This window comes from Hypanus sabinus, chromosome 9, assembly GCF_030144855.1.
Source record: "Hypanus sabinus isolate sHypSab1 chromosome 9, sHypSab1.hap1, whole genome shotgun sequence".
NCBI classification, from domain to species: Eukaryota; Metazoa; Chordata; class Chondrichthyes; order Myliobatiformes; family Dasyatidae; genus Hypanus; species Hypanus sabinus.
Window position 1 is genome coordinate 23,397,542 of NC_082714.1, and position 12,691 is coordinate 23,410,232.

The 12,691-nt window shown below is 39.2% G+C and overlaps 1 protein-coding gene across 1 annotated transcript; it reads right to left on the reverse strand.

Annotated features, from left to right (window-relative positions):
- Window positions 1-70: 70 nt before the first annotated feature.
- On the reverse strand, window positions 71-12,193 carry LOC132399174 (small ubiquitin-related modifier 2-A-like). The gene is made up of 4 exons (XM_059979257.1): window positions 12,035-12,193; window positions 6,497-6,640; window positions 1,511-1,582; window positions 71-370 (listed from the first exon to the last, which is right to left on the reverse strand). Exons 1-4 carry the CDS (start codon window positions 12,056-12,058, stop codon window positions 308-310), a joined length of 303 nt encoding a protein of 100 aa, XP_059835240.1. The 5' UTR covers window positions 12,059-12,193; the 3' UTR covers window positions 71-307.
- Between the last annotated feature and the right edge of the window lie 498 nt (window positions 12,194-12,691).

Below are 12,691 nucleotides of genomic sequence, written 5' to 3' on the forward strand. Positions count from 1 at the left end.
GGGGGGGGGATCAAAATTAGTCACTTCCCCTCTCCCCCCGAACCCTATAAATACCCACGTGAATCAAACATTGTACATACAAGATCAACTTTATTGAGATTAATCCAAAATACAAACAAAATGCTTCCAGAAAGTAAAACAATGCAAAAAAAAGCAAATTTATTGCAAAGATGACACACAGCTCCTTAAACAACTTCTAACACCTCAAATCCCCAAATTTTGCAAATCGTTCAGAATAGAGTAAAATACAGCATGTTTGAAGAACATGTACATTGTGTGGAACATTATTTACATTAAATTACTGAGGTTAGCAGAGTCCGCCTGTCTGCTGCTGGAATACATCAATGGTGTCTTCATCTTCCATTTCCAACTGCCAAAGAGAAGAGAAATCATTCTACCATTTATCAACATTCATCAATTAAAATGATCATTTCTTGCCCAGATTTACTCCCCTTTCCATATATTCATCTCCTATCAAACATTCATGCAATACTTAAAATTCAACTAAATAATGCATGCTGGATCTATCCAGATCCAACTTTAAGTGTATCCTTCACATATGCAGCAAGTGCAGGCATTGCCTGAACAGAATACCATTGGCTTTGAGAGCCTCATGTTAAAATTGTTGATTCCTTAAACATCCAGTTCAAAATTCTTATGTCTTCTATGAAAGAGCTGTGCTAGGATTTCTTCCAATATACAAATGAAAATGCAGCTGATTCTGCCATGATTAAACATTCAACAAAATACAAGTTTCAACTGTACATTTTCCATCAGGTACAAAATTACTGCAAAATCTACAGCAAACCATGTAAACCAAGTAGCCTGCATGTAGATTTCACAATGAGCTTGTTCTAGTAGTGACTAAACCTGAAAACAGAACTGCCAAATGCTGAAAATCATGTGTAGCAATTGAATAAGTCAACCCTTTTGGAGCAAGACCTTCCCCCAAACAGTTGTTTTCAAACAGCACAAGGAAAATAAAGGATATGGGAATAAAACTGGGCAGGAGCTAAGTTATCAATAGCTAATAGAAATGAGTAAACAGCAAGGATCATCAACACAAGAGCCATAATAACAAATGAAATAAATGGGAAGACAGCTCAGAACATGTAAATGGAACCTATAGACTTACCACCAAGCTCCCTGTAACTTACATCAACTCTTTAGATTTCAAGGAAAACAATTCTAAATACCAATTTGCTCATTAACTTCAATATTGACTTTAACTGGGTCAATTGCAGATCTATTCTAAGAAAAGTGCTTAGAATCTGGAATGGGTGTGTCAAACCAGTAATAAATAGGCTGGAGGGCAGCGAGCAACCTAGAAGACAAGCTGATTCTGGACAAATAATGTAGACTAGAAACCAGAAGCTGCATTGGCAAAGTAGCCCATGTTTCATGGTTCTTTCTACAAGAATGCAACAATATATATATATAAATAAAAGGGCAAACATTAAGATTATCTACTCAGCATACTAATACTTTCAATCCAAGAAAAGTTACTCACCATAGCTGGTGTATCGGTTTCATTTATCGGCTGCCCATCAAAGCGAAACCTGATCTGTCTGATCTGCAAGCCCTGCAAGCATATATTCAGCATAATGAGACATTTCAGTAAGCTGATACTTAGCACTATATTTTAGATGTGTTTTTTTTCCCTCAACAATGTAACCGTGGTCTCAACACAACCAAGCTGTTCTAGTTGCTCTAGAAGTAGTGGTCCTCAGAAAGATGGACCATTTGACTGAGTAAACATGACTATCCGAATGACTTCCCATCTGGTAACCCTCAAAGAACAAGTTTGTGATTTTGGTTCCAACTTTATCCTGTCAACCTATCAACTTCAAAAAATACAAAACTACTGCAATCCAAACTCCAAACTGACTGTTCATTAAGATTCCAGCTGCTTTTCTTTAGTTTCTCAGCTGATGATACATTGCTCCAGATTCTAGCATCTGCAGTCCCATTTGTCTCATTTGAACTTCCTTTGTACTGCCTTCCCATTTAGATAGGGGAACAAAACCGCACACAGGATTCCAGACAAGGCCCAATAAACAATCTGTACAATGCAACAAAACCTCCTAATTTTAAACTTCAATCCCTTTGCAACAAAGGTCAATGTGTTAAAAGACTTGCTTGACCCACCTGTTGCTAACTGTGATTCATGCACTAGAACACTAGATCCCTTTGTACATCACTTGCAGTTCCATCATTCTGAAATCTCATGCACGACCTTTCATATCCCCACATTAAACTCCAATTGCTAGTCTTGCCCATTCAATCTTTCAAAATCATAGTATCAAGTACATGGAGATTGGGTATAGGGGCATGTCAGGATAACCTTTTCCTTCATGTCAGCAAGATGGAGCTGATCTTTGACTAAGGAGATAGGGTGGAGTATACATCCACCTGTATTAATGACACTTGAAGGTAAACATGTTTTGAATGCTTCAAGTTCTTCTATATAATCAATGTCTTGGTCCAGCACATGGATGCAACCAAAATAAAACATCCTTCTACTTCTGAGAAATCATACCCTCAGCAAGCATCATAGAAAACATTCTATCCAAATGTAAGACAGCCCAGTACTGTAACTGCTCTGCCCGTGACTAAGAAATTGCAGAGTTGTGAACACAACCAAGTCCACAAACTAGCTTTCCCCCATTGAATGCAGTCCTGCTATCTTGGACAAGCAGCTAATGTAAGCAAACAGCCCTTGCCACCTAGTCACACTCTTCATTTCTCCTGTCAGACAGAAGATACAAAAGCTAGAGAGCATGCACCAGAGTCAAGGACAGCTTCTATGATGCTGTTATCATACTTCTGAGTAAACCTCTCTTACCCTAGAAGATGAAATCTTGATCTCCCAATTTACCTCATTGTGGTCCTTGCAATCTATCCACCTGCATTGAACTTTCTCTGTAGCTGCAACAATATATTCTGCACTTTTTACCACCATGATGTAATTATGTATGGCAAATCTGTCTGGATGGCATGCAAAGCTTTTCATTGTACTCTGGTACATAACAGTTAAAAACTATCCAATCTGCGTCATTTGCACCTACACTTGCTTTCATATAACCAGCAAATTTTTAAACCTTGCATGCCATCTCATCCTACAGGTCTTTAAGTAGCAAAGAACTGCAGTCCTGCAGTCTGATGGAGAACCGACCCTTGCAGTACTCCTGCCATTTATTCCAATTCCAGTTTCTGAGAGCTAATTTTCAATCTATTCTAAAACAGTTCCCATACCAATGTTGATTTATGCACCAGCCTTTTGTGTGGCACTTTGTCAAATGCCTTTTGGAAATCTAAATGCACTACATCTACAGATTTCCATCTATTAACTCATCATATTTTCAAAGAATTCAAGGTAATGTCAAATACTTCTTTTACAAAACCTGATGATTAGGTTCAATTATATTCCACTTTCTTGAATGTTTAGCTACTTTCTCTTTGATTATGGATTCCACAATCTTCATAAAAGTTCTTAAAACGTTCTTCCAGTCATTCTACTTTTTTTTGAACAGAGTCACATTAGCTGTTGACCAATCTTCCTGGCACCCAGATTTTAACAAGTTCTGAAAAAAACATTCAAACAATGGGTGCACCATCTCTGCAGCCATTTCCTTTAAATCCCTGTTGTGCAGCATCAAGTCCTGGCAATTTGCTCACTTTTAGATCCGTTCTCCCACTTTTTATCCCTTAATTGAGATGTTCTCCCTGGTTGTTTAAAATTAGCCTCAGGAGCTGGCCAAGTCACATAACGTCTGTATAAAAGTTTATTTAAATATTCCTTTGCTATTTAGGTTTGACAGTTAAAGGCTGTAGTCATAAACAAGCACAGTATTATTTTGTCAAGATTCTGTTTCAGATTTGCAGGCTCTACAGTTGGAGGGACTGTAGATGGGGGGGGGGGGGGGTGGCCCACCCAACTCCCAGATTAACAGTATGTTTTGTGGATGATATTGATCACATCATGTAGAGAAGAATGTACATTTGAGCTATTGGGATCTTGGGCATTTAAAGTTCTAAATAAATTCATTACATAGAAATTATCTGACTTTTCTGCTTGATGCAAGGAACTATATGAAATAGCTTTATATTCAGTCCATAAACATGCACAAATCTAGACTATTTCTGTAGCATAAGCTCCCACAATTTAGTCCATTGCATTTTGTAAATTATATTAGGGCTCAGATATATTGCTGTTCAAAAAAAGGATTTTCCCTCCACCTCATTTTGAGGAGATCAACATTGATTATGGAATTGCAAATAAAGACTCAGAAGGTGTAAAGGTAAAACAAGTGTGAAAGCCACAAAGATGGCAATGAAGACATATGGGAGTGAGACAGATCAGCTGGTTGAATGCTATCATACCAACAACCTCACACTCAGCATCAGCAAGCCTAAGCAACTGATTATGATTTCAGGAAGAGGAAGTCTTGAAAATGTGCACCAGTCCTCATTGAGGGGTCATAGAGAAAACCAAGCTTCATTTACCTGGGTGTCAACATCTGAGGATCTATCTTGATCTCAACACGTTGCTGTAGTCACAGAAAATCACACCAGCAGCTCTACTTCATTAGGAGAATGAGGAAATTTGATATGTAAGCAAAAGGCTCCTGCAAATTTCTGCAGCTGTATAGTGCAGAGCATTCTGACTGGTTACATCATAACTTGGTATTAGCATTGCCAATACAAAAGATCAATAAAACTGCGGAGGGTTGTAGACTCAGCAAGCTCCAGCTTCAAGAGGAGTAGTCTCAAAAAGGCTGCACCTATCATTAAGGGCCCTCACCAACTAGGACGTCTCATTATTAGAACATACAGTAACAGCACAGTACACACCAATCAGGCTATTGTGCTTAGAGCTAATTGTTTTAAAATAGTATCATTGCATGTTTCTGTTTAAAAAGCAATGATTTTTGTCACTGATAGGTGGCGAAAAAAAGCAGCAAGACAATTCAGGACTGTTTTGCTTACTGTGGTTTGAGGCTTGGAGACACCAGAAACAGCCAAGACAAAAAGAAACAATTTCATTATTTCAACAAGTTAGGTACTATGAAGGTATTGACAATCATCTTGAATGTTACAATGAGAATGCAGATTTGGAGGATGCAATCATCAAAAGCATTACATGAAAGCAGTCCATTATCTGCACTAGGTATCTGTGCTAATTTTATTTATAATCAAAATAATACAGCAGCAGAGCTGGATGAATTCAATAACCCTTAGGAATAGTTTTATATTATTAGTAGTGTTCTAATTGGTTCTATATTTCACTTAAACATGCAATTTGCTACATATATGATAGTTTGTTTTATACTTTAACTATTTTCATGAAACTTCAGCTAAATGGGGCGGCTGATTAATTGGGCCAAAATGTACTGGTCCAGATTTGACCCAATTAACTGGAATCCACTGTACTTGGAGGCTTCTGTGGAAAGTTGAGCAAGTCTGGAGCTAGAGGTTGTAGGTTTAGATGAAAGGTGAAATATTTAAGGCGAAACTGAGAGGCAACTTTACTCAGAGGGTAATGATTGCGGAATAATCGGCCAGTGCAAGTGGTGGGTGCAGGTTCAACTGCAACATTTAAAAGGTTTTTGGATAGATATATGGATAAGAGGCATGGAAAGCAATGGTTGAGAGTGGGTAGATGGGACTAGACAAAAAAAAAAACAGGTCAGCACAGACTGGATAGACCAAAGGGCCCATTTCTAAGCTGTAATGCTCTATGGCCATCACAAGACAATTTCTTGAAAATATGGGATTTAGCCAAGCTGTTTAACTACTGCATAATTGTTATTACATTTACATATTCTATTACTATTTAAGTTGGTCAGCTAATGTGCTCGTTAGTTACTAGCAGTGTTATTTTGTCAAAATACAATTGTACTTAGATGCCCAGGTAAGTGAAAATAGTTTGGGGATAACATTGAAGCCTGAAGTCTCTAGAATAAAGAAATACAAGGGGAGAAAAAAAGGTTCTTTCTGCAACAGCCAGAAGCAGCCTTAGGACCAAACTAAAACAATTATGCTCGTTTTAAAGTTACCCCTTTCCAATATATAAATGGAAAAGTTACCCTGGATTCCAAAAAGAAATTGAATAATTCCCTCCTTTTCAAATAGAATTCCTCCACTAAATTATACCAGAAAGCCTGTTGCCTACAGTAGGCTACCCACTAGCAAGAAAAAAGTTAGCATGTTAATTTTTGGTACAAATATGCCTTGTAGGACCCTTACTGAAAATTCTGAGCCAATGAGCTGAAAACCAAGTGGATTATAGAAAGAAAATTAGGCTCATCATTCTGATCTGAGCCTAAACACCAATATGAAACTCATGCTTTGTTCGCCATAAATGAAAAACCACACACAGAAAATATTGCAATAGAATAATTCAATTTAGGATAAGCATTTGTCATCCAGGCGGCTAGAACAACCAAATTTTGCTAAGAGCTGAGAGTTAATATTCCAACATACTAATACTAACCTGTCGCTCACAGTATGCTTTCATCAGTTTACTCAATGGCGTCTGCTTCTTTATCTTGAACTGTACAACTGACCCATCTTGACCAGCCACCTTCAGGTTAACATGATCATTCCTGTGGTCATTTCCTTCGCTTTTCACGTTTTCCTAAGTGTAGGATTAAAAACACCTTGATTTTACTATCTCAACTTGGCAAAATAAAAAGTTTAAATGTTAAGGCTGCATAAATTCACAAGGAGACAGGATTTCAACAAAAGGAACAATAATTGAAAATGTACTAAAAATATTGCATTTTTCTCTGCCAGAGCGCCAAAGCCCAGCATTGTCAGACCTGAAAGATAACAGATTTTATAGCCCATTTGTTCAGCACCAACGAGTGATACAAATGAAGGCAAGTAACAGACATGGTTAATTAGACTAAATACAATCTTCCTTTTCCCCCTGTAAACTTGAGTGTTACAGTAAGGGACAAGCAAAACTTATTGAAATCCTAAAATACTGTTACAGATTTTAAGCTGTTAATCATGAAATTAAGCCAATTATCAACTTCAACCACAAAAGTACCATATTCTGCTAAGTTTGTGATACCCTTCAGATAGGAAATCTGCTGTGCTACACAGCCTAGGATTCATGCAAGTCCTGAATTGTAGTAATTTTAAACTGTCCTTAGCAATGGCTTGGCGAAAACCTCAAGCACAGTTAAGCATGGCAGTAACAAATTGACTCAGTGAATTCCTTTTTAATAAAAATATCAAAGAACTATGAAACCAAAGGCATTTATGATGAAAGCCTGTACAGGAATAATGAATTAAATTTTAAAAGATGGACCAATGATGGAAATCTCACAGGGTTGCAAAGCTGGACAGACACAGGGGTCTTTGAAAACAAAGGTTAAAACAAACAGCCTAAATGGAAGACATTTAAGGTCACAAAGCACAAGGACAGATGAACAGAATAGTGCACTTAGGTACAGGCAATTGACATTTGGTTAAGGTTAAAAGCTGGGAGGCCATTCAAAGCTTGATAAAAACTCCAAACACAAATTACACAAGGATCCCACTGGCAGAAAAGACCAGTGCAACTCGAAAAAGATAAGAAATGTTTGCTTCCACTTCATTCAGCATGAATAATGAGATAATGGCTAAGGCATTTTATGACAAGAACCAAAGACAATAACTCTGCAGACTGAATATTTTGTGACAGGAAATTTCCGCTTATCCAGTTCTCAAAATCAGATCAGCAGTATAACAATTTAGAGGATGTAGACAGGGTTAGTTTGGAAAGTTGGTGTCCAGAAAAGTTGGTAACAGTGGATCAAGTTGCTGATCATTGTGGAAAAGCCTTAGGCACGTTTTTAAAAAGTCTGTAAAGCAAAGATGCTTTCAAAAATAATGAAAGTTTCTAAAAAACAAAAAACTTATTATAAAGAGCAGTAAACAGTAAAAAACTAAATCAAAATTTGCTGTGACCATCCCTTGCCTTTAAAACTGCATCAATTCTCTTTGGTACTCTCATAGTTTTATGACAGAACTCGGCTGCTAGGTTGTTCCAAGCATCCTGGAGAACATGCCATAGTTTTCTGTGGACTTTGGCGATCTCACTTGTTTCTGTCTCTCCAGGTAAGGCCTCAATGTTGAGCTCTGGGCCATATCACCCATTACAAAACTGCTTTTCCCTGAAAGATGGTTCTTTATGACCATTGTCATGTTCTTGGAAGATTATCCTGCTGCAGATTGAAATTGGTGATCCCTGATGGTATTATGTGATGGATGAGAACCTGCTTGTAGCCTTCTGAATTGAGGTTTCCATTAATTCTGACTAGATCACCAGCACCTTTTGAAGAAATGCAGCCTCAAACCCTTCAGAGAACCCGTCATGCTTCACTGTTGGCTGCAGACACTCATCGCTACAGCACTCTACAGCTTTCCTACAGACAAACTTAGATTCCAGTGGTTTCTGTGAGATCAGAGCCAATCACCCTGCTGCATTTATTCTGATATAGAAGGGGCATCAGTTTGATGTATCTCTTGTCTGCAGCACTACTTCCATGGCTGCCAACTGCATTTCTGATCCTCAACCTTGTCCATTTCTTAGTGCATTTTCAGAAAAGCTTGGATTGCTGGCAAGACAGCAGCTATACTTTATTAGGAGAATGAAGAAATTTGCATGTCAACAAATATGCTCAAAAAATTCTATAGTTGTACCGTGGATTGCATTCTGACAGGCTGTGTCACTATCTGGTATGGAGGGGCTACTGCACAGAACTGAAAAAAGCTGCAGAAGGTTATAAATCTAGTCAGCTCCATCTTGAGCACAAGCCTACAAAGTACCCAGGACATCTTTGGGGAGCGGTGTCTCAGAAAGGCAGCGTCCATTATTAAGGACCTCCAGCACCCATGGTGTACCCTTTTCTCACTGTTGCCATCAGGTAGGAGATACAGAAGCCTGAAGGCACACACTCAGCGATTCAGGAACATCCCCTCTGCCATCCGATTCCTAAATGGACATTGAACCCGTGAACACTACCTCACTTTTTAAAATATACAGTACTTTTGGTTTTACACATTTAAAAAAATCTATTCAATATACATAAATAAATCAATTATTTTATTTATTTTTTCTCTCTGCTAGATTATGTATTGCATTGAACTGCTGCTAAGTTAACAAATTTAACGTCACATGCCAATGATAATAAACCTGAAACTCCTGTTTGCAACAAAATTTCTGCTTGGTAGAGACCTCGTGGATGCAGGATGACCACCTCGTGTCTTGTTGCAATGCTCACTCTCACCATGGTGTAAGAATTGATCATTTGAAGGTTAAACTGTAACATCTGCCATACCTTTTAGTTCAGTTGTCCTTTACCCAGTTTGATTCCTTTTACACTGGCTTGTTTCAGTTCTCATTGATCATTAGCACCTGCTTGTTATTTGTTTAATCATGCACTGAGCTACATACCTTCAAAGTAATCATGTTTTTATTTGAAAAGTGGTTTATTACTTAACAAGTCTTTCTTTAATGAAATGCAAAACTTTGTGACATTTAATTTTTAGAAGATGAAATCACTTCAGATCAAATTTAAAGCTTTTTCAATAAAGTCTACAACTCTAACATTTCCTTAGAGAATGCGGTACATTTCTGAAACGAGTAACACTAATTGATCCCCCCGCCCCCAGGACATGGCTGTTTAAATAGCACACATTAAAAGAGGCAAGTATTATCTAATGACAGTAAGGCTTCAAAAGTGAGAAGAGGACATGTGCTATTTTGTACAAACCATGTTCCACTAGAATTGAGAAAAGTATTCAATCAAAAGTTACAGACAACTGGAGAAGCCAGCGGCACTCACCTGTTTCAATTCCAAATTAAGGTCTGTCAATGGTATATAGTTATAACTTAGCTTTCAAATCTACTGTACATAATTTTTAATTTTTATTGATAATATTCAATATCCTACCCAACAACTTAATGTGATGCCAACAATGCAGGGGAAAAGAATCTTTTATGGTGGTAACAGTTTACTACTACAAATAACGTGAATATATAATAGATAGGATGGTAGGGTGGAGATGCACTTTTACCAAAGGAGGTATAAAGCACTCCTTCCCTCCATTAGCCAGTAGGTGTAGCATCAACTCAACCCCCACCCCAAACTAATCAGGGTCACGTGAAGCCATAGGAGTAGTGGCGGATGGTTGTTTAAAAACAGCTGGTACATATTGCAGTACTGATTATGTGACCACTGACACCAGGCTGATGATCCCTGAAGAGGGATGGTAATGGCTGGTGCCACCTCTCTCGTAAAGAGTTTGCCCAGAAGGCTGCAATGTCAAACCACTTCTATAGAAAAAATTGCCAAGAACTATCATGGTTAACACCATGATTGCCCATGTCATATGACACAGCACACAAGTGATTTGCCATATCATGTAAAGCAACAATAAAACAGGAAAGGCAATCAAGTAATATTACTGGCTTCAGGGAGCTACCATAGTTTCTAATGCACACACAACTCTTAGAAAGAATTACAGAATGCAACATTCTCATTAAACAAATCTTAGCTGTGATCTCCAGACTAAATCAGCCCATGTGAATGACTGATCATTTAATTGCCACAAGAAAGATTTACAGGGATAACCAGAAACAATTCATACGATAGATGGCTAACCCCTCAAAACTATATACTTCACAAGTCATAATACGTAAAGATAGCTCTCAATGGTTTATGCTGTGATGAGCAAGATGTAACAACTTTGTATATCTAATATGCTAAACTTGATTATTGGTTAGTATATCAAGCAGAACCACTCAAATGCAAGATAAACAACCAACATAATGCTGTTAAAGCAATATGCTCTGATACAAAAAAACCAGTACACAAAATGCCCCCTCAGAATATTACTTGCAGAGACACTTTCCTGACCAAATTTATAAAAAAACTATTTTCCCCAGAGTAAATTCCATTAACTAGTTAATGAAACCAATAAAGTGCAGCTGCTAGCAATCTTTACTCTAGCTATAACACTACATAAAACCAATGAATGGCCAAACTAAAAGCATTTTCTTAAATTAGGATACCTGAAATACATTTTCTAGGTGTACATGAGACATACACATCTAGAAGACATTCATATGTACTGTTTTTATAATAGCAAGGTTAGAAACTTCCTATCATATTTTAGAGGGCCATTTTGTCCAGGAGAGATTCCAACTGAAAGATCTAGATGTCCTCCCTAACACAGTATCCAAAACAAAAAGCAAATGCTATTAACAGGCACTTCAAAATCCCATGTACACGTTTCAAAGATGAAAATAATTGAAGTCAGTTCATTTCATAATTGAGATCCAATCTGGAATGCAACTGCTCACAAGATTTTCGTTTGTGTAACCACGAAGAAATTAGTCTGCATACTAAAAGATTAAACTCATTGCCTTCATTTCTTATTTAGAGGGCCATTCTAGCTAACTGGTTTCTATTTTCGAATTAATGTATTTAAGTGAATTTTAACTGTTAGTTTCGAAATATGGAAACCCGACGGCAGAAACACAACAGTCGAATAACACCATTCAACAGCGGATACGATGATCATCTGGCCTCTGTCTGTTACCAGCGGACGAAAAGACTAAGGCTAAATGTCGCCCACTCCGGGGATCCTGGCAGCCGGAAGTGTGTAGGCCCAGGCCGCAAAAACAACCACACAGCCTTGATCTTCGGCGCAGCCAAAATTCAAATGATGAGACTAATCAACGCAGGGCCATTTGACCTGACAGACTCCGGTAAATGACGATGGGTTCCCGTCCTCTACATAGGGATACGCACTTTAAAACGCCATCACTGATTCAGAGCACGAGTCAATGCGAAAGACCTGAGCCGACCTATACACCCTCAATCCAACCCCAACCTCGCCGTCCAACAGCCACAGGCGAGCGAGGCCTGCAGTACAGCAGACAGAACCCAACTCCCCAGGCCTACGCCGTCAGGGACTCCGACCTGCCGGTCAAACCCTCCCCTCCATCGGCGTTCACCACAACAGGCCTCACCCCCTTGGCTTTATCATCCGCCATTTCACGGCTCTGATCGCACGGCGGGCTCCCGCTTCACCTCCCTCGCGTTCAGTTCCGTCCTCCAGCCCCGTCTCGCGGCCTCCCCTCCTCGTGCGCCTTTTTCCCCCCCTCCCCGGGTGCGCGTATTCACGCACGCTCAGACGCCGACGCTCCTTCCCTGCTCGCGCATTGGTCGGGACCCCGCGGAGGTCACGTGAGGCGCAAGCCCGCCTTTCTCCCCGCCTCCTCCCGGGTCACGTGCCTCGCGGGCGCCTTTCGCGGTGTGAGGTTCTTACGGAGCCCTCACATTTTCTGAAAGGAATTTCGTTATGGGCACATTTGAATTATATACAAACAGGGATACAATAAGGAACGTGAACACGAGCACGATGCAGAAAATGCTGAAGGAACTCAGCAAGTCAGGCAGCATCTATGGAGGGAATGTTCTCAATGCTTCAAAAGGGCAACAGTAACCAAGAAGAGCAGGATGAGCTGCCTTAACGACTATCGTCCAGTTGCACTCACATGTAGGGTGATGAAATACTTTGAAAGATTGGTTATGGCTAGAAATAACCCCTGTCACAGCAAGGACTTGCACCACTGCAATTTGTCTATCATCACAATAGGTCCTCTTCACACGGCATTGGATTACCT